Source organism: Acomys minous (genome assembly GCF_964271855.1).
Source record: "Acomys minous genome assembly, chromosome: 3".
In the NCBI taxonomy this organism is placed as follows: domain Eukaryota; kingdom Metazoa; phylum Chordata; class Mammalia; order Rodentia; family Muridae; genus Acomys; species Acomys minous.
In genome coordinates, this window is record NC_140485.1 from 36,204,429 (window position 1) to 36,226,308 (window position 21,880).

Sequence of the window (21,880 nt, forward strand, 5' to 3'; positions counted from 1 at the left end):
CAGAGGGAAGCGGATCTACGTGAGTTCGAGGCCAGTCTGGTCTACAAAGCGAGTCCAGGACAGCCAAGGCTCACAGAGAAACTGTCTCAAAAACAAAGTCCTGAGCCCCGTTTCTTTCCATTCCCAGTGTCGACCTCGTTGGGTTAGTTTGCGAACTAAATGGGGGGAAATCCCCACACTTAAGCAACAACAAAAACCAAATACATGGACACGTAATTAAGTACTCAGACGCTGAATAACTCGCTCAAGGTCACCCAATTCCAGGCTACCCCGAGATTAAAACAGGATTTCACTTTCGTGCTCTTCTTGGCTTCAATTCCTGCCATTATGTGCTTCACTCCTGCTCGGTAACTCGTACCTAAGAGACCAGAGCACAAGTAAGGGATCTATTCACAGAAGTCTAAGAAAGCTCGTGTTCTGGATCGCTCTGTGCCTGTCCTAAACCCAAAAGCTCGTTCTTCCTTTATTCCCGACAGCCGGTTTCCGAGGAAACATGTGACGTAAATACTGTGCGCCGGAAGTGTGCTGTGGCGAAAGCGAGGAAGTCAGAGTGTTTGCAGTCACCGCTAGTTCTTTTAGCTAGCGACTGCTGTCATGACGACCCAAGGGGGCCTGGTGGCCAACCGAGGCCGGCGGTTCAAATGGGCCATTGAGCTTAGTGGGCCGGGAGGAGGCAGCAGGTGAGTCTCTAGATTGAAGCTCGGTGTCTGAGCCTTACCCTAGAGCGGCCAGAGATCCAGCGGACCTGGGCCTTGGGTGTAAGTCTCCGACACGGGTGGGTGGCAGTTAGAAGTCACCCGAGGAGCTTTTGTGCCGTGGATGTTATTTCCCCACTAAGGCTCATTATTTTAGTTTTTCCAATAGCCTGGGAATCGACGAACGCACGAAGAGGGTCAACTCTGGGTAGCTACATCTGAGGTTCTTTATTCCTGTGATTGATAGAGCTGGAAACCGGGCTTGGGAAAGCACAGTTTTAGTCTCTCGATTTGGTTTGGTTCTTTAGGGGCCGAAGCGACCGGAGCAGTGGACAAGGAGACTCACTTTATCCAGTCGGTTACTTGGACAAGCAAGTGCCTGATACCAGCGTGCAAGAGACAGACCGGATCTTGGTGGAGAAGGTACAGAGGTATTAGATGTTACAGTAGCATTTGGGCCAGTCCCGTCTCACCTTACTCTCCGGAGGAGAGGTAAAAAATAGCCATTACCTGGGTGTTTGGGAGCCACACTGCTTTAGATTCGTATCACAGTATCTTACGTATGAAATCCAGAAGTGGTAATAATTGAAAAAAAAATAGGCCGATGAAATTGGTTGAAAAAATGGCATCGGTGGCAACACCTTCTTCTTGAAGTTACACTTTTATGCTAGTTCCCTGACATATAATACTTTCAGTCTGTCAGGATATTCCTTTCACCTTCAAAGCATCCAGTCCTGCTACCATTTCTTACTGCCTTTACCCATTAAACCATTCAGCCTTAGCCACCACCCTACACCCAGATTTTTGCAGTAGGCTAATCATCTATCAACTGACCCTCCCCATCCCCCTACTTATAATAAAGTATGGGTTCTCAACCTCAGCACCGTTTTCTTTTCTTTCTTTCCTTTTTTTTTGTTTTTTTTTTGTTTTTTGAGACAGGGTCTCTCTGTGTTAGCCTTGGCTGTCTTAGACTCATTTTGTAGACCAGGCTGGCCTCAAACTCATAGCAATCCGCCTGCCTCTGCCTCCCGAGTGCAGGGACTAAAGGCCTGCGTCACCGCACCGGACAGCACTGTTTTCTCTATGTGGCTAAGCACTTTTTTGTTGTTGTTGTGGAGGATTGTGCTGGGTACCATAAGATATTTAGTACTTCTGATTCCTACACATTAGGTACCATTATTTATTTCCATGATTGTGTGAACTGCAGATGTTTTCAACGTTACCAAATGTTTTCCAGGGCATTGTTTGGGAACCTCTAATCTAAAGGGGTACAATATGATGAGCTTTAACATTGCACACCCCCAATGAAACCACCATTGTTTTGAAAGAACCTATATTCAAACCCCCAATATCCTTTTCTGTGTAGAGTTCTAATGGGTCTTGTTACATCTTTGCCCCCGCCATAGTACAACCATCAAAAAGGATCTCTTTAAAACATGCCAGAGCTACTCAAAATCAGTCTATAATTCTATGTTCATTCAGCATGAAAATCAGTCTTTTTAGTGTTATACACAATTCTTCATGCACTAGTCAAGCTCCTTGTAGCATCTTTGGGCTTATCATCTACCATTTTTGCATTTGTTTACTCTAGTCATAATGGTTTCCTTTCTGCTTTGTAAGGATACTAGACAAGTTCCCATTTTCTGCTTTTTGTATTTGTTCTCTGTTCTTAGAATGCTCTTCCTCTGGGTTCCTTCATAACTTGCTTGCTTCTTTCCCTTAGGGTCTAATATTATATAGTTGTCTTTCCGTATAGCACTGTGTATCTTTTCTTTGTATTTTTCTGTATCATTTATATTTTATGAATATATCACATGGCTTATGTTGTTGATTTGTATTTGTCTTATCACTCACTCTTGTAAACTATATTAGCAGGAGTTTTACAACAAAGTGTGTAAAGTGCTTAGAATGGTGCTTTACATTTTATTTCCCTCACAGCCTTAATATTAATATTGTTGAATTCGTGATTTTTATAACATGGAATACATATATTCAATGTTTACAATTATGAAAATGACAAATTCATTAATCATCTTTGATGAGTATTATCCCATAATTTTTCATCTCGGAACATCAGTTTATAATTATAGTAAGTTATGACATGATTTTAAAGAGGCAGATCATAAAATGCTTTTTTTTTTTTGAGACAGGGTGTCTCTGTTTAGCCTTGGCTGTCTTGGGCTTGCTGTGTAGACGAGGCTGGCCTTGAACTCAGCTATCCACCTGCCTCTGTCTCCCTGAGTGCTGGGATTAAAGGCGTGAACTACCATGCCAGCTCCTATCAGTTTTTTGGGGTTTTTTGCCGGCACACATGTATGTGTACCGTGTGTGCCTGGTGCTTTCAGAGGTCAGAAGGTATTGGATCCCTTAGCACTAGCTATGGATTCTTGTTGAGCCACTACATAGGTGCTAGAAACCAACCAGCAGGCCCCTTGTACAAGCAACAGGTACTGAGCCCTCTCTCCAGTGCCTTTGTTAGGATTTTGAACTTAGATTAAATAAATAAAATACACTTAGATTTTGCATATCTATATCTATATGCACATGCATATGTTTCTCTTAATGGTCTTTTAAAGCCTAGGTATTTATGGGATTTGAGTTGTAGAATTTTTAGTTTAGATTTGTTTCCTTCCAAAGGAGTTTGTCTAAGACTTACTTTTATTTTTAGATTTAAATGGTTAGAATTTGCTAAGGGAAATGATCTGGGGTTAACTATAGGGTCAGCTTTGTTAACCGGCATGGAACTGTTTTTCTTCTTTTCTTATGCTATTTTTTGTTAAGTCATGTTTCTAGGGATTTATCCATTTCCTAAAATTTCAAGTAGTCAAAGAGTTTATAATATGGCCAGTGTAATGCCTACAGGATCTATAAAGCGGTCCCCTTTCCTTCTAGACATGGAAGAGCGTCTTCTCCCCTAATTCATCAGCTTTACCAGTATTGAATTTATAATCTTTGCAAAAAGACAGGTTTATCTTTGAGGGTTTATTTCATTAATGACTTCTCCCATTTTTGTTTTCTTCTCAAAATACTTTTAGTTTCTTTGTCTAATGTTCATGACGTAGATGCTGAGTCTTCTCACATCGGTTGGTTTTGTTTTTCTCACATGGTTTTAAGATCATGAATTTCTAGCTGGGTGTGGTAGTGCTCATCTACAATCCTACCAGTTGGGAGGATGATACAAAAGAGCTCAAGTTGGAGGTCAACCTGGATATAGCAAGATCTTGTCTAAAGGAACAAAAAGATTATAAATTTTCTCAGAACTTGGCCAGGCAGTGGTGGCACTAAACTTTTAATCCCAGCACTTGGAAGGAGAGGTAGGCAGTGTTCTGTCTGAGTTTGAGGCCAGCCTGGTCTAGAGAGGGAGTTTCAGGACAGCTAGAGCTACATAGAGAAACCATCTTGAAGAGCAAAACAAAAAGTCCCCTGGGAAGCTTGTACAGGGAGAAGTGCAGCAGTAGAGGAGTGGAGGGAGGCTTCTGTTCACTTGACTTCAGCATCAGTCTCATGGTAGATGTGAGCCTGAAGGGTAGTTTAACTGTTTAAACTGTGTGTTTGTTTTAGCGCTGCTGGGATATCGCCCTGGGTCCCCTCAAACAGATTCCCATGAACCTCTTCATCATGTACATGGCAGGCAATACCATCTCTATCTTCCCTACTATGATGGTGTGTATGATGGCCTGGCGACCCATTCAAGCACTCATGGCCATTTCAGCGAGTAAGTATTCATGAAATAATGGTCCTTCCCTGGTGCTAAGGATCAAAGGCACATTCTTTGGCATATTTTTGGCTAGAGGTGTGCAGGGTGGTGGTGGTAGTAGCAATTCTATATATAATTGTATTTTCGGTCTATATGTAATTAATTTCATGGTTGGTTTCATTCGTATTGGGAGAAAAAAGGGTTTGACAATGTGTTATCCCAACAGCTTTCAAGATGCTGGAGAGTTCAAGTCAGAAGTTTCTTCAGGGTTTGGTCTATCTCATTGGGAACCTGATGGGCTTGGCACTGGCTGTTTACAAGTGCCAGTCCATGGGACTGTTGCCTACACATGCATCAGATTGGCTAGCCTTTATTGAGCCCCCTGAGGTATGGTTCAAGTTAAATTTCAGGCAAATGGAATGTACTGTGAATACTGAGTTGACATGATGGTAGGGAGTGAGAGCTGATATTGAGAGTTCATTTCCTTTTTTTTTTTAAGCTTTATTTTTATGCGCGCGCGCGTGTTTGTGTGTGTGTGTGTGTGTGTGTGTGTGTTTTGGAGGTTAGAAAACAAGTTGCAGGAGTGAGTTGGTTTTCTCCTATCAAGTGGGTTTGGGGAATTGAATTCAGGTCATCAGGCTTGGCAGCAAGTACCCTTATCCTCTGAGCACTCTCGCTGGCCCAAGAGTTCATTTCTTAAGTACAAAAGCACTAGGCATTTGAAGTTACAAGGTCATGTATGGCAGAGCTTGTGAAGAAACTGACTAAGGAGTTATTTGCTATTTACCTCTTCACTGTTTCTTTTTTTAGAGAATGGAGTTCAGTGGTGGAGGATTACTTTTTTGAACCCCGGAAAGCTGCACCTGGTATATGGGCCTCATTTGCATTGTTTAAGCTGATGCTCACCTAAAACAGTCACGCATGTCAAGAAGAACCAAATACCTGCATTTTTTTCCCATGGTGAGAAGACAGATTCTACAAGGACACTGTGCAGCATGTGACGGCAGAAAAGAAACTATAGCACAACCTGACTGAAAATAATGTAGAAAACTTTATTTATGTTCCCAGCACAGAGCAAAACAAACAAAACCAGAGTCTATGTAAACAAAAGAATAGCAGCTGCTGAGTAGCAGCATCTCCTTTCAATAAATTAAATGGTCGAGAACAATGCTTTACAAGTTTCACAAGTTCCTCTTAAATCTATTTTAATATTACACGTCTATATCGCATAAGCAGACTTTTTTGGAAGATGTGAGAAACTAATGCTGGATTCAAATTATACATGATGAAAAGAAAAATAAACCAGAAAAAAAGCATGTAAATATGCTTACAGTGTAACTTATTTTAATATCCACAATAAGGAACATTTTTTAACATTTAGGGGGAGTGAGGATTGGTGGGATCCTTGGGGCCACGAAAAAAGGAAGCAACGGAAGATGAACAGTGACTTTTCCTCTCCCACCAGGAAGCTGCCACCTGTCAAACAGCCCTGCAGTTCCGACTCCAGCTTTTAAGGTAGCTATGGAAGGCTGAGGGCTAGGGGAGGAGAATGAATGTTACAGCCTGCCTTGCTAAACTCATAGATAAGACACAAAAGCTGGGTCTCACAAGAAGGCAGGAGAAGGTCTTTCTCTTCCCTCTTGAAACATTTGGCCCCTTCCCCTAAGGTGCATTTTCTCTCAAGTTTTCAGTATTGCTTTATTTGCAGTGATTAAAAGAGATAAGACACTTTATAGACAGACAACATAAGCAGCAACACAAACATGAAATGCTCTAGACAGAGATGAGTATAGGTCTGGCCTAATAACCATTTTTCCATGTAACAGTGATTTTGTGTTTTGAGGACTGAAGTAATAGCTATATTAATAGCCACTAATTCTCTTACCCTTTGAAAGATTTCTTACTTAGCTCTAACCACAAACAGCCTTTCTAAAAGTAACCCTCCTCTTTGCCCATATTTGATATGGATCACTTTTGGTCAGGGGTAGTTGTGTTAGGCAGTTCCTGTGCTTTCACAGAATGGGTGGTTAATGCCTAGGAGCCTACAGGACTATCCTCAAGTATGCAATGGAGGGTTAGAACGGGAACTGTAAAGTTTCTACCCTCTACAGGAGGAACAGGAAAAGGATTCTGGATCCTTGGCTACCTTGAGTGGGCCTGGGAGGATGAAGAACATAGTATGTGACTCAGTTTCTTAAGCCGTATCTGAGGGTTTTCTTCTGTGTTGTACAGGGTAATGGGGAGTGGCACAATTTACCATCAATCAAGGGGAATTTAAAAGCAGCCATGAATGTAATCAAGAAGACAGTTTCTTAAATAACTATCTTGTGAAGAGTATGAAGGTTTCACATACTTGAAAATACTGCTCAGCCACAAAGGCTTCCTATGCTGGCAAGCCAGATGTTCATGATCAATAAATTAGAAAAATAAGCTGAGCTTACACAAGTATTTCCTTGGCACATTTAGAGCTTTTTGAAAACAAATCCAACAACAGATCATGGGCTCAGCAGAGCACTTGGTGCAGAGCCAAGTTCCTGGGGTCAGAATGCAGAATATAGAAAGGGGGAAAGCTCAGCTCTGGGCATGGAGGTGAGTGCCTCAGGTCTTCACTATGGCTTTGGTGAAGAGGTCAGATTGATTTCTTGTGTCAGGCTGATGGAAACCTGTCTGCCACTGTAGGCAGATGATTTTGGCACAGTGGAAAGGGTTTGGCTTTCACCCAGTTCCACTGCCAACCCCTCTAAAACCTGGAGCCTCCGGTGGCAGCACACAGCCCTAGTGTGTTCCTTACAGCTTTTTTAATTTTTATTTTTAGACCAGTGCCTACTAAGGATAGGAGATGAGACCCTCCTGGTTAACCTACATAACAACCTACATTTCTTAGATAATAATGTGTGTGCTTTGTGTTGCATAGCTAACCACAGACTATGTTTCTGTACATTTTATAGGTATTCTTTGGAATCCCCTTAGTTCAGCCACTTGAAAACCTGAAAACAATTCTTACCTTGAAAAACCACTTCTATAGTAACACTGTCTGCATTATAACCACAGAATGGGTTTTAAAGACAGAATATACAGTGGCACAGCACACACAATAAAACTTGGTATCTGGGGAAGCAGAGGCTGCAGCTAAGTTTCAGGTTCTGTATCTTGGTATCCTAAGTTTCCATCTTGCTTGCTGCAGGCCATCTCCACAATGGTAACATTCACTTGGCCATTCTTTTTTCATTAAGGTGAGGCTGGCTGCCTATAACCTCTCTGGTGCTATCACTGAACTGTGTCTTCTGACACTCATCCTGAATGTTGGGTATGGACTTGTTTTCTGTTTTTAGTTAAATTTATAGCATATTTTACTCACTCACTACCTTCAGCATGCCAAAAGGTTCCCTTAGGCTTAGTTTGCTAATTTTGACTTGTCTTCTCCAGCTAGAGAAACAGCTTTTAAGACTTGACCATTCTGCTGTTGAGGGAATATTTGCTTCTGCTGGGATGGCAGATCATGTTGCAGCCACGAGCGTAGTTGGGGCTCAGCTCTGCAAGACTAGAGTGGGAGTGGTGGGAAAGAGCTGTTATCTCCATGGACGTGAGTCTTTTAGGGACGGTAAGGCCAAGCAGAACATTCCACAAGCTGATTATGAGTAAATGGTGATCACTTCACTGCCACCACCCCGGACGAGAAGCACTCGCTCTAATCCCTCCGTGAGTACTTCTAGGAATTCCATGTCTTCAGACGTTGTCAAGGAAACAAGCAGACAACACTGCATTTTATAGAACCGCAAACTCAGCATGCTTACCTTAATAATTATACACTCCAAATAGGAAAAGCCTGAACTTAGGACTCAGCTTCCATCTGTATTCATTCAGCAGTGCTAATGCATCAAATCTAGAGCCTTGTGCTTGCTAGGCAAACACCCTATTATGTTTCACCTGCTCTGATTTTAATTTTTTTACAGTTCTGAGACAGAGTCTTGCTAAATTGCCTGGGGCTAATCTTGACTTGCCAAGGCACCCACACAGACCTTTATAGCTTTTCCTTACCTTCCTAAGTAACTGAGATTACAGGCTTGTACTCCCAAACTTGGAACTGGAATTCAGTTTTAAACTTATGAAATTATGCTGGGATCTAGGCCATTTGCATATTTAACACAATATTTATTTTCTCCCTCCCTCCCTCCCTCCCTCCCTCCCTCCCTCCCTCCCTCCAAGTACTGAGAACTAAACCAAGAGTCTCATACATGTTAGGTAAACATTCCACCACTGAGTAATAGCCCCAGCCCTTTTTTCTTCTCTTCTTTCTTTTTTAATTTTTAAAAGATTTTATTTATTAAGCTGGGTGTGGTGGCACACGCCATTAATCCCAGCACTCGGGAGGCAGAGGCTGTGAGTTCAAGGCTAGCCTGGTCTACAAAGTGAGTCCAGGACAGCTAAGGCTACCCAGAGAGATCCTGTTTCGAAAAACCAAAAAAAAGTTATTTATTTATTTATTTATTTATTATTTATACAGTGTTCTGCCCCCAAGTGTGCCTACATGCCAGAAGAGGGTAACAGATCTCACAAATAGATGGTTGTGAGCCACCATGTGGTTGCTGGGAATTGAACTCAGGACCTCTGAAAGAATAAACAGTGCTCTTACTCTCTGAGCCATCTCTCCAGCCCTCTTTCTTATTCTTTCTTTCTTTCTTTAATATTTATTATGTATACAATGTTCTGCCTGCATGTGTGCCTCCCCTCCAAGATGAGGGCACCAGATATCATTATAGATGGTTGTGACCCACCATGTGGGTGCTGGGAATTGAACTCAGAACCTCTGGAAGAGGAGACAGTGCTCTTAACCACTGAGCCATCTCTCCAGCCCCCTCTTTCTTATTTTCTAAATGTGATTTAAAACTAAATACACAGTGAGATGGCTCTGCGGAAGGCATTTGTACAAGCCTGACAACCTTGAGTTCAATTCCCTGGAATAAGTAGGGAGAGCACACACACAAATAGAAACACAAACAAGAATACTCTTGAGACAGACTCACTGTGTAACACTCGCTGGCCTGAAACTCAGCATGTGTACTAAACTGGCCTTGAAGTCAGTGATCGCCTGCCTCTTCCTGCTGAATGCTGGGATGAAGGGTGTGAGTCACCATGCCTGGCATAAATGAACAGTTTTAAGTGGCTGAAGAGATGTCTCAGTAGTTAAGAGCTTGCTGATCTTGCAGAGGGGGGACCCAGCTATGAGTTCCCAGAATGCATGTGGTGGCTCATGACCATCTGTAACTCAGTTCCAGGAAATCCAACCACCTCTTCAGACCTCCATGGACACCAGGTTCACATGCACAGACAACACACACATGGGGGGAAAAAAAGGCTTAAAAGGGGGACAGGTAAAGACACTTGCTGTGCAAGCTTGACAACCTGAGTTTGACTGACTTAAAGGTTGCCCTCTGACTTCCATATACATGCTATGGTGTATGGGTGTATGTGCATCTATATGCCTGTGTACATGTGTATTCACATACAACTGAAAAAAATGAAAGATAAGCTGGGTATGGTGGTACACTTGGGGGGCAGAGGCAGAGGCAGGCAGATCTCTGTGAGTTTGAGGCCATCCTGGTCTATAAAGAGAATTCTAATACATCCAAGACTGTCACACAGAAAAACCCTTTCTTGAAAAACTAAATAAAAAATGTTATTATTTTGACAAAAATGCCAAAACAGAGGGAAAGGGCTAAAAGCTGGGCACGGTGGTGCACAAATTTAATTCCAGCACTCAGGGAAGCAAAGGCAGCAGGATAGCTTTGAGATTGAGTATAGCCTGGTCTACAAATCAAGTCCAGGACAGCAAAGGCTACACAGAGAAATCCAGTTTCAAAAACCATAAACCAAACCAAACCAAATCAAAACAAAAAACCCCAAACCAAACAAAAGATACCAGCTCAAAATATCTCTAAAGAGAACCCACATAATTTCTAATTGAAGCTGGGTGAGTCAGGTTTTCTTTTCTTTCTTTCTTTTTTTTTTGGTTTTTCGAGACAAGGTTTTTCTGTGTAGCTTGGGTTTCCTGGACTAACTTTGTGACCAGGCTGGCCTTGAATTTACAGCAATCTGCCTGCCTCTGCCTCCCAAGTGCTGGGATTAATGGCGTGTGCCACCACCGCCCGGCTGTGAGTCAGGTTTTCATACCAGTTTCTTCATTAACAAAACAAATCACTCCTCTTTTTCCTCAATGGTGTTGCTAAGATGGGCCAGTCTGTGTCACTGCAGGGCTGGAGGCCCCATAAAAATAACCCCAGGATGAAGAACCTTTTGTCTTTTTCTCACTTTTCTTAAGAAGTCTCAAGTGTGTCTCCCCTAACTCCATCCAAAAGACAGAAGCTTTGCAGAGTAAGGATCCTGAGAAGGAGGTGGATGTGGGTATTCTGCCCTAGGTTTATCACTGAAAACTACAAGTCATGTTGCAAATGTACCACCTTGGTGTACTTGAGTTCAGAAAGAACATGATAACCTCCTCTCCAGCTTCCTGAGAGCAGATCAATTAACCTCACAACTTTGGAAGCATCCCTCCCTATGACATTAGGCTCCTCTCGGAGGAGGAAACTGGGGAACAGACGTTAATCACTACCTATTGGTAGTTTCACTATTGGAAAGGATACAGTTTTCATCACCTTCAGGGTTTCTGGGTGGTCCTGGCATATTCAACAGAACCAGCTTTGCGTCATGGGACTTGTTAACTATAACTTCATTGAGCTTCACTGCTGTGTGCATCCGTCTCACATTGGACTGGTCCCTGAGTGGGAAGAAATCATATAGTTAAGGCAAAAGCCAAACAGTTATAAGTACCCTGTACTCTGAGGCCCAGGAAATTTTTACTTGATTATAGATAATGTTATAATTTCTTTGTTGTGTTAACATCTCTAGTTTTCTTATTTTTTAAGGGTGTGGGGGGGCACTTTTTTGGGAGTTGGCTCTCCTTTCACCAGCTTATGGGAGATGAGTCCTGGTAATCAAATTCAGGTACTAAGGCTTGACAACAAAGCACCTTTACCTAACAAGCTAATATCTCATTGCCCTGGTTTCCTCATTCTGTTTTCTTAATTTTATAAGAATTGACAAACAACATAGAAGTTAGCTATGTGGAGGAGAAAAGGCTGGTTAGCTTGTGTCCAGTGTTTAATTGGTAACTAATCTTCACAGGCACTACTCTTCCCATGTGACTATGTTCAGGTAAAGTCATGTATGTACCACTGCCTAGGATAACTGTACTATAGGATAAGCTTGTGAGTGGAAACACTTACGGACGCATATTAAGTAGGTCCTGGAATCCTTCCATTGACTTGACCTTTTGTCCCCGGGATGCCATGTATTTATCCTTGGTCCAAGTCATGTGCACCTTCTCCTGGTAAGTTTCTGTCTCTTCATCCTCGTCAGAACCAATGCTAGTTAAGCGTAACATTGAGTTTCGATCTTTTACCAGTTGTGCCTGGGGAAGGTCAGATATAGTTATCCTCCCAATCCTTTCCCTCATTCTTTAACTATTTAAAACACAGTAGGTTTTACTGGAATAACTGACAGAATGAGAAGAAAATATTTGTCTCTATCAATGAAAAGCCTCAGAACAGATCAGATAAGTCAGCAAGGTCTCACCTCTCTGTCTCGTTCTGTTTTGGATAGCCGCATGTGCCGGAGCATCTGGGACCTCTGCTCCATCATCAGGGTACGCTCATAGGTATAGGCAGATATGTCACTGTCGTGCTGCCAGACAGCATACAAAGTAGGCACAAAGAAGGGTTAACCAAACATTTATTGTTTTAGATTTATTTTTATTTTTTTGTGCATTATTGTTTTGCCTATATGTATGTCTGTGTGAGGCTGTCAGATCCCCTCAAACTGGAGTTACAGACAGTTGGGAGCTATCATGTGGGTGCTGGGAATTGAACCCAGGTCCCCTGAAGAACAGCTAATGCTCTTAACCACTAAGCCATCACTCTAGCCTCCAACATTTACTTTTTACGCACTGACCTAATTTAGACAGACTGCCACCATAGCAACCTTTCACTCCGATTTTGTTCAGTCTTGAGTTGTAAGGGCACATGACTTGGGGGATGCAGATTAAATATAGAGGCTTTGAGTTTTTCTATGATCTAATCATTATTATTTCCTTGAAACAAGACATACTGTAATTTTTATTTTCCCCACAAAACTAGTTGTGTGTGATTTTTAACATGAAATAAATATAATAAGCAAGTAAGAATTTGGTACATATATAACAGCTGTGTAGCAAACAAAAAGTAACCAGAGGCAGGAAGATGAGCCAGTGGCTAAAGGCATTCACCCCCATGGCCCATGCCTGAAATTCAGGTCCAGAGACTCACATGATAGAAGGAAAAACGGACTCCTGAGAGTTCTGACCCATATACATACACACACACTCACACACACTGTAATAAAAACATAAGTTTTAAAAAGAAAGCAAAAAACAAACAAAACCAACCAATCACAAACATTTACACATTCTACTTACTTAGGCCAAGGGAATTGTTAGGCCTAGGAAATTAAACCACACATTTATAGCTGAGTAATATCCCACACTAGATTGTAGGAAGAGAGCTGGGGTTGAGGGAGTGCTGGCCTTTTCTATGTCCAACTACTTCCTTACCATCTCCACCACTTCCACTTCTGCCTCAATGCGCAGATGGTACAGGAAGGTGGCCAGGTCCTTCTTCATCTGGATGCTGTTGTCTTCTAGTTGGGCTACTGTGAAGATCCGAATGCTGCATTTTCGCCACACCTGACGGAATGCCATGTGTACAGGAAAATTAGATGCAAGAAGGGAAAAAGTTCCCATTTCCTAAAATGAGACATTTGTGTCTAGAACAACCTCGCTGTAGTATCAAGTATTGGTACTTGCTTCCTGATTGGTACATTTTTGTAGTAGCGTAAAAGACTGATTAAGCTACACATTAAATACATTCTAAGTTAACACTATAGCTCAGGCTGGCCCTGAACTTTGATCTTCCCACCTTGATGGGATTACAGGCATATTTCACCATTCCTGGCTTTAAAATTCTTAATTTCATTACAAGAAAAAACTTGCTCATGTAGTACTGTGAATTGTCCCTGGTTCCTGGCATAGAACGTGCAAAATCCCTGGAAGGACAGGGGGCTGAGAGTGCAGTTGACCACCAATGGTCAATGAGGCCTATGCATGAAAGCCCCACAAAAACCCTACGAGCCTGCACTTTGGGAAGCTTCTGGATATCTGAGCATGAGCTCATTCTTGGAGAACAGTACCTGCCAGCAGGGATACAGAAACTCCGTGCCTCTTCTCAGATGCCTTGTCCTGTACATTTCCTTATCTGTATGCTTTGTAATGTTTTACAATTATAAACCAGTAAAGGTATCAAAGTGTTTTCCTTGACTTCAGTAAGCCTGTCCAGTACATTAACTGAATCTAGGAAAGGAGCCATGTGAACCCCTAAGTCAGAAGTATGTGTAGAACAATTGGGGCTGCAGCCGGCATCCTCTGTGTAGACCAGTGTGCAGCCAGCATCCTGTGTGTGTAGACCAGTGTGCAGCCAGCATTCTCTGTGTGTAGACCAGTGTGCAGCCAGCATCCTGTGTGTGTAGACCAGTGTGCAGCCAGCATCCTCTGTATGTAGACCAGTGTGCAGCCAGCATCCTGTGTGTGTAGACCAGTGTGCAGCCAGCATCCTCTGTGTGCAGGCTGATCATCTATCTGTGGGATGGATAGAGTGCTACTTCCAGATAACTAAGTCAGGATTGATTTAGAGGACACCAAGCTGCTGCCCACTGCAGAACAGCTTCTGGCTTCATATGGGGAGGAAAGACACATCTACATATTGTCACCAGGATACACTGAGAGTTCTGTGTTCAGACAGCATAGCAATATGATAGAAACTTATCAGAGAATGAGCATACATTGATGACACACACATACTTACCCCTGAAACTGATGCATTCCTATCTTTTGTTTTTCTCCAAACACTTATATGGAACTTTAGTAAGCTTACAGGATTTCATTTAATATGGATTAGTATAAAACACAACAACAAAACCCAAAAAACCTAAACCCATTCTACTTCTTATAAAGCTGAAGCTGGGATTGTGGGATAGTCAAGAACAAGCCCTGCTTCATTGGAGTTTAAGTCCCACCACTACATAACAGCACTAGCGACAATAATAACACATCTAGTGAGCCAGGCCGGCAAGAGGAAGTGCTTTAAAGAGAGCGGTCCAGAGTACCTTGTGCTGCTTCAGTAGGAATGGCAACAGCATGAGCATGCCCCCATCATGCACAATCCACCATACATCAATGTTGCCCTCAGAAAACTGTTCCACGTTGCTGGGAAAGAAGGAGACATTTTTAGCCACCAGCAGGGCTAGGTGGGCAGCAGTTGTCACTCGAACTGTGCCTATGGAGAGAAGAGGGAATCAGGACATGCAAGCAAGAACCCCTGGGATGCTTTGCTTCCCACCATCCCTGAAAAGGAAGGTAATGCTCACTGACATTTCTCTGAATTAAGTGTACATCATACATTATACTTTACTAAGAAACAGAGGCCACTGCGTGAAGAGTGGGGAGCTAGTAAGCAAATGGGAAGCCATGACTTAGGTAACTAGGGGTACCCAGTGTACTGGACAGGCTTACTGAAAAAAGGAAAACACTTTGTTACCTTTACTGGTTTATAATTGTAAAACATTACAAAGCATGAATTTGGGGAAAATCTAATGAAAGATACTCTTTCTAGCTCCTGTGAGGACATCACAATGAAAAATGACAACTGAAAATGCTAATTGTGAACAGGAATGTACAGATGGAGATGGCAGGTAACATCAGGTCACAGGTTTTTAGGTGGCCTTCTGACAGCATGCTTCATGGCATGGTCTCGACTTTAGGGGGGTTAGGGTTAGGGCGACAGAAATTTTACTTCATCCCCCTCTGGGCCCTCAGGTTAATACAGGACTCATTTTGTACCAATGAAAGTCTTCCACGCACGAGCATCTTCACTCTGACGCCAGCCATTGGGCCAGCCCATCACCACGGTGTTGTGCTTCATGCCCCCAAGGCCGCAGGACTGGATAAGGTGGGAAATGCCCTCTTTCAGCTTGGCAGCCACCACCAGCTGGCAGAATCCTTTTACCTTTTCTGCCTCCATTAGGTGCTTAATGGTCTGAAAAAGATACAAACCTTCAACTGCTTTTCTGAACCTTTCACTTCATCACTCTGACTCGTCACTGTATCTCTCTCCACAGAACAGTCCAGGAAGTTAAACGTGTTACACTGAGGTGTCCTTACTTTGTCAGTGCTGTCGCCTATATTCATTACCTATAGCTGTGTCCACATCTAGTTTCTTTCCCCTGCCCTCTATTCTGCTCACTTTCTTTTCAGGTTAAGCACTACTTAACCTATCAGTACTAAACAGTACTATAACCACCATACTCTTGTCAGGCGCAAGCCAGGCCCTGACTTATTTCTCAAGAAACCTAATCTCATGATCCTGGAAGTTTCACTTCAGAATTTCCTCAGGTAAGGCCCTTGCCCCTCTTCTTATATTTACTGTGTCACATGCATTTACTTTACTGGTGCTGCACTTAGTCAAGCTACCTTGGTATCATCTGCCTATTACTCCTACCCTACTTCGTCATTGGAAATGGAATGGGAACAGATGTACGAGGTGGGGATGATTCCCCAAAGACACAAATTAAGTCAGTGGTTGTCTAGGATAAGAATCTTAATTTGCAACCATATGCTTTTTAAAAAAGAATTTTTTTTGTCATCTGGGTTAATGTTTCTGGAATTTCTAGGTTTTTTTTTTAAACTTAATTTTAAAACTTAATTGTGTTTGTGTGCACGCAGGAATGCAGGTACCAGTGGACACCAGAAGATGGACTCGGATTCCCTGGAGCAAGACTTCCAGGTGATTATGAGCTTCCCAACATAGGTGCTGGGAACCGAACTCAGGGTCTCTGAAAAGCAGTGTGTACTCTGTACTATGCTTTTTACTGTTTAAGAGTTCCAACATATTCCAAATGAAATCCAGTAATAATTTTGAGATACAGCTGACAGCTTCTGCAAATGACAGGATTAGTTCCATCACTGACAGGGTTAGAACAAACACTTCTTTCTTTATGCACAAGAGTCTGCTCTGCACAGCTAGTCAGAAATAGCACACTTTAAGTTTTCTAGATTCCATACAAAAGGTAGTAAGAAGAGAAATCACCAATGCTACCTCTGTTGTAAGGTTAGGAGCCTTCTCCACAGTCGAATATAAACATCCACACGGTCTCTCTTACTTTCAGATCAACATTTGTTATCTAATTGGAAATTGTGTTCATTGATAATCTCACAGGCAATGCTTTACATGGGAAGAACAGATGTTGATTCTAGCTCCTGCTGCTTGGGGAAATATGGCTGTTCAAAGGCCAGCACTGGCCTGGAGGCCTAAGTGACACAGGCCAAGGTGTCACTTACAAACCTGAGGTCGTCTTGCTTACTTGAACCTAGCTTACAGCTTTTGATTAAGCAGATACGTCTTTTAAAGTATTACTGAACCTCATGTTCAAAGTCAGTCAATAAACACATAAATACATTCTTTTAAACTAATTTTTTAAAACATCTCTTTACTATTCAAATGTTCTATTGTCCTCTATGATTTCCTCAGAAATCTGTTATCAAAGGTACATATAGAAAACTTTTTTTTTTCCCCCGTTTTGTGAGTCAGGGTCTCCCTATGTAATTCTGGTGTTCACTGCAAAGACCACGCTGGTTTGAACTCACATCTGCCTGACTCCTGAGTGCTAGCAGGATTAAAGGTGTGCACCACCATGGCAGGCTCACAAAAGCATTTTTAAAAACATAAACAGGAATAGAAGGATTTTTCAGCGTTTACTGTATGATGATATAGAAGGTCTACCTTTTGGGGAGAGAACTGCCACGCTTTTCCTGGCAGCAGTGCGGCCTTTTAAGCCGAGAGAACACACATGCTTGCCAAGTGCGGGCCAAGAGACTGTGCTCCTCACCTGCTCTGCAGCCAGCGCTTCACCATAGTTCTCCAGGAAGTTCCCCACGATGACGGAGCCCACAATAGTGAGTCCCTTCCCTGCCTTAAGCTGGGAGGCAAAGGTGAGGAGGCGCGGGTGCTTGACATGCAAGTCTTCATCCAGCTTCAGCAGAACAAGCAGCTGAGGCCTGTGAAGAGGCGAGGGGGAAGACAGCTGGGTGTGGCAAACAGATGGCACCCCGATCCTTCCCTTCAGGGGGTCTTTACAAAACACTTAACTTGACAGAATGGTGGAATCAGAGGAATAGTCAATGAGGTGTCTGAGTTATTTCAAATGTTCCCAGTTATTATCTGAAATTGACCAGTCTTCACAGAATAACAACAATGAACAACAAATACACAATAACAGGTAAGGCAGCAAGCTTGGGGATAGTTCAAAGCTTGACAGCGACAGTTCCTCAAGCCACAGAGTTCCTCTATCTGTTCAAGAGAGCACAGCTGTGTGTGTGCACGCTCTGCTTAGCGATTGCTTTACCTCCAGTTTTTAGTGTGAGGAGGTCCTTCCTCTAGGCGGAGCAAAGCGAAGCGGGCTGCGCTGAGTGACAGCCCACGGATACCATCACCCCATTCTTTCTCAGCCCTGGGAGAAAAAGGAGAAAAGAGGAGCAGTCAGTTACAGTATAGTGAGCTGACGTTTTAAAACAAACAAACAAACAAGCAGGATTTTCTGAATCTATCAGTGAAATATGTACAAGACAGAAGATTAAAACTCACGGTGTGGTTTATGAGCTGTCCCTACCAGCATGAGGAACCCACTGACCTCAACCACCCTACAGGTGGTCTGCAATACGGGCTGCCAGAGTTACTCAGCCCCCAGGGTATCAATTCAAAAGCAACTATGTAGAACAGCAATTCAGATTAGGAAATAACTTGTAATTGTGATTTTGAAAATAATGGAAAGTGAAGTCCAAAGTAATCTTCTGAGTCAGAATATTTTTCCTATCTTTGGAGGCTGTTTGAGGTTTTGGTTATTCTGTCATTGCTCGGGATTAACTGCACTTCAGAGTATCCTTGCTTGAAAACATTAACTGAAGATGTTCACACTTGTGTTATACTTTTAAACAGTTATGTATGTGTGTACATCTTTGTGTGGACATGCTCATGCATGTTCAGATGTTTCTATAGGTCAAACAGGTGTCAGATTCTCTGGGGCTGGGGTTACATGTGATTGCGAACTGCCTGATGGGCTCTGGGGACTAAACTTTGGTCCTGTGGAAGAACAGTAAATGCTCTTAACCACTGACCCATCTTTTTGTTTTGTTTTGTGTGATAGGGTTTCTCTGTGTAGCCCTAGCTGTCCTGGACTTGCTTTGTAGACCAGGCTGGCCTCAAACTCACAGAAATCTGCCTGCTTCTGCCTCCCTGAGTGCTGGGATTACAGGCATGCACTACTGTGGCCAGGTAGCTTTGCATTTGCAATCTTCGCTCCTCAGCCCCGAGTACTGTGGCTCCAGGTGTGTGCCACGGTGCATCGCCAAACCGGCCCCCCCTGGCTGACCCTCTCAGCAGTGATCAAGGTAAATCATACTCACCCCTGATACTCAATGTACTTGTAGATCATGCCAGCTATGACCATAGCTACAATGGCATAATACCAGGAGGAGATGAACATCAGAGCCAGGCAGATACTCATTCCCATGAAGGAGAGGGCCCTAGAAAGTGAATAACAAAATAAAAATCAAGAAGTGATCTTTGTAAGCAGGAAGAAAAGACACCAGTTCTGGGGTGCTTCCTGGACCAAGGTGGAGATTAGTACATATATATTTAAATTTCCAGTCAATTACAGATAGAACTTATGTTAAATACAATGAAAATAATTATTAGAAAAAAAGCATCATAGGCCTTGAAAGCTGTGGCAATGCTCTTTCTTTTTGTTGTCTTCTTTCTGGTGCTGTGCCTCAAACCCAATGCTTTGCACGAGCAGGCAGGCTGCTACCACTGAGCCTTTACAGCACTTCAGATGGGGGGGGGAAACCTGCACCTTCCTGTTGCTGGACAATCATAAACACAAGGACAATTAGGACTTATCTGGAAAAGTGGGGAATGAACACAGCCAGAATCTGAAATGTGATGTTACATTTTTCTCTTTTAAGTATCCCTAACATTTTAATGGGCATTTAATTTCCCATAACTGTAGAGTCCACTGATGAAAAGCTGCCATTAACTTTTTATAGCACTTAAAGAGAAACTGGTAGGCAGCAACTGTTTTGAGTAAATAAATTATGTAGATAATGTACTATTATGTAATTATAATTTTAATCATAAATTATACATCAGGCCTTATGTGTGAAAAATCACCTTTCTAGCTCTGTGATGGATGTTCAGGTGTAAACAGAAGAATTGTTACCTTAAAGATTAAGATATAACACTAAAGCTGTTCACCACAAACTTTTAACTGATGTTAGAGCTAGGAGGAGGATGGGAGGTGTTAAAAATCAGTTGAAGATAAACATTTTTGGCACATAAATGCCACTTTGTTGGCCATTACTAGGAAGTGAAGCCAGAGAAGGAGTAAGGAAAGTTGGGAAGTTAGAAAACAAGAGCACACCAACAGGCACACACACGAACATAAAAACCCACTATCATATAACACAGGAAAGAGATGTGGGAGTGCCCATAACACTTGGATGGCAGCTGGGAGGTGGTGGTGCACCCCTTTATTCCTAACAATTGGAAGGCAGAGGCAGGTGGATCTCTGAGTTTGATGCCAGCCTGATCTACATAGTGAACTCTAGGAGAGCCAGGGATATGCAGAAAAACCCTATCTAAAAAACAAAACAAAACAAAACAAACAAACAAAAACCAAAAAACCAACAACAAAAAAATCCCAACTAACTAACAAAAGAAAACCAAAACCAAAAACTAAAAACAAACCAAAACAAAACTCCACCAAAATATAAAACAACCTCCTCAAACCAACCAACAAACAAACCTTGGATGGCCCCTTCAGGACTGGCACCACAGCACCACAGCTTTTCACTGAGAGCTGTTGCTGTGTGCCAGCACTGTATTACTGCCCACTTGAGATGCATTACACTCTGTTATGAATTAGTAAACAGATTTCATGTAACCTGCAGGTTACAGGGCTAGAAGTAATAAAGTGAAGTGAGGACTTGGGTTACCTAACTTCACAGCTCACGACTCTCAATTACTAAGTGAAATTCTGATAGCAGCGTTAGAATGGAAACAGATGAGAGTGACGATAAGGAAGGATGAAATCCAGTGCTCAGCCACGAGAGAACAGAAAGGTAGGCATGCCAAGGGAAAGTATGAGCCACAAGACTGAAGGAGCCTGTAAATAAGTATTTATGTCTCTGTGGATGCTATATAAAGTAATACACCCAGTTATGAAACAATAGGAAAGAAGGAATTCAGCCAACAACTGAACATCAAAACTTGCACGGAATGGTTGGCCAATTAAAAAAAAAAAACTGTATTGAAAACCTAGAATATTCTAGATTTCTAGAAAGATGAAGACTTACCAGTGATAGTAACGGAATCGGGGCCTCCAGTTGGGGGTTCGGAGTAATGTTTGCAAGGCACATGCCAAGTTCACAAAGAGGTAACACATGAGAAAAAACCTGAAGGAATAAAAACAGTAAGAGGAATTATTATAAATGATTTAGTATTTTCACCTTAGTTCAGGCTTTTTTTTTTCCAACTTCTAGTTTAATATTATCTTCTTCTAGTTCCCCCACTCAAAACACACTTTATTTTATTTTTGGGACAGTCATTTATTCAACTTTGCTGTCCTGGAACTTAATGTCTAGGTATATAGACCAGGCTGGCCCCAAACTCACAGAGATCTGTCTGCCTGTTTTCTGAGCTGGAATGTAAAGACGTGTACCACCGTACTGAGTATAGATTGTTTGTTTTTATGTGTGTGATCATTCTGCGTGAAGATGTGAAGGGCAATACACTGTGTGCTTAGTGACTTCAGAGGCCAGAAGAGGGCACCGAGTTTCCTGGAGCTGCAGACTTAGACATACTGTCGCTCTTTTTGCTTAGCAAATAAGTTTCTGCAGAAAACCCTCCTGTGTTTAGGTGCTGTAGCACCCAGTGCTTACATTTCTATTCTTCATTCACTGCACTAAATGGGGAGGTCTTGGTTTCCGCACCTATCATCAGTTCCCTGAGACTATGTGCCTTATACATCTTTATATTCCCAGTGTCAGCAGACAGTAGTAAGTCACAGGTAAATTAGTAGAAGCCAACAGTGAAACCAATTGCAAATGACTCATAAAATAAAGGCAGGGGCTGGAGGATATAGCTCAGTGGTAGAGCACATGCCTAGTGTATACAAGGCCCTGGGTTCAAATGCTAGCATTAAAAAAGAAAGAAAGAAAGAAAGAAAGAAAGAAAGAAAGAAAGAAAGAAAGAAAGAGGAGGAAAAGGAGGTGGTCTTATATGTAGGACCC

The 21,880-nt window shown here is 42.4% G+C and overlaps 2 protein-coding genes across 6 annotated transcripts in view; one reads left to right on the forward strand and one right to left on the reverse strand.

Moving 5' to 3' along the window:
- The first annotated feature begins 500 nt into the window (after positions 1–500).
- On the forward strand, positions 501–5,560 carry EMC4 (ER membrane protein complex subunit 4). Of its 3 annotated transcripts, none has more exons than XM_084775928.1 (6): positions 501–680; positions 853–903; positions 978–1,126; positions 4,257–4,410; positions 4,619–4,779; positions 5,203–5,560. In XM_084775928.1, the coding sequence occupies exons 1-5, from the start codon at positions 595–597 to the stop codon at positions 4,767–4,769; spliced, it is 591 nt and encodes a 196-aa protein (XP_084632054.1). In that variant the 5' UTR covers positions 501–594; the 3' UTR covers positions 4,770–4,779; positions 5,203–5,560. The 3 variants fall into 3 exon arrangements, with proteins under 3 accessions (XP_084632054.1, XP_084632053.1, XP_084632055.1); XM_084775927.1 differs by having other exon boundaries at positions 504–680; positions 1,004–1,118; XM_084775929.1 differs by lacking the exon at positions 853–903 and having other exon boundaries at positions 506–680; positions 1,004–1,118.
- SLC12A6 (solute carrier family 12 member 6) overlaps positions 5,425–21,880 on the reverse strand; it is a gene marked incomplete at its 5' end in the record, with an annotated part of 90,557 nt that continues 74,101 nt past the window's right edge. For all 3 annotated transcript variants that reach the window (XM_084775922.1, XM_084775921.1, XM_084775923.1), the window contains 11 exons: positions 5,425–8,116; positions 11,034–11,167; positions 11,676–11,860; positions 12,025–12,132; positions 13,037–13,168; positions 14,644–14,813; positions 15,377–15,572; positions 17,422–17,590; positions 17,938–18,042; positions 18,995–19,114; positions 20,945–21,043. In XM_084775922.1, coding sequence (XP_084632048.1) covers positions 8,025–8,116; positions 11,034–11,167; positions 11,676–11,860; positions 12,025–12,132; positions 13,037–13,168; positions 14,644–14,813; positions 15,377–15,572; positions 17,422–17,590; positions 17,938–18,042; positions 18,995–19,114; positions 20,945–21,043 — 1,510 coding nt within the window. In that variant the 3' untranslated portion in view covers positions 5,425–8,024. The remainder of the gene's footprint in view (positions 8,117–11,033; positions 11,168–11,675; positions 11,861–12,024; positions 12,133–13,036; positions 13,169–14,643; positions 14,814–15,376; positions 15,573–17,421; positions 17,591–17,937; positions 18,043–18,994; positions 19,115–20,944; positions 21,044–21,880) is intronic.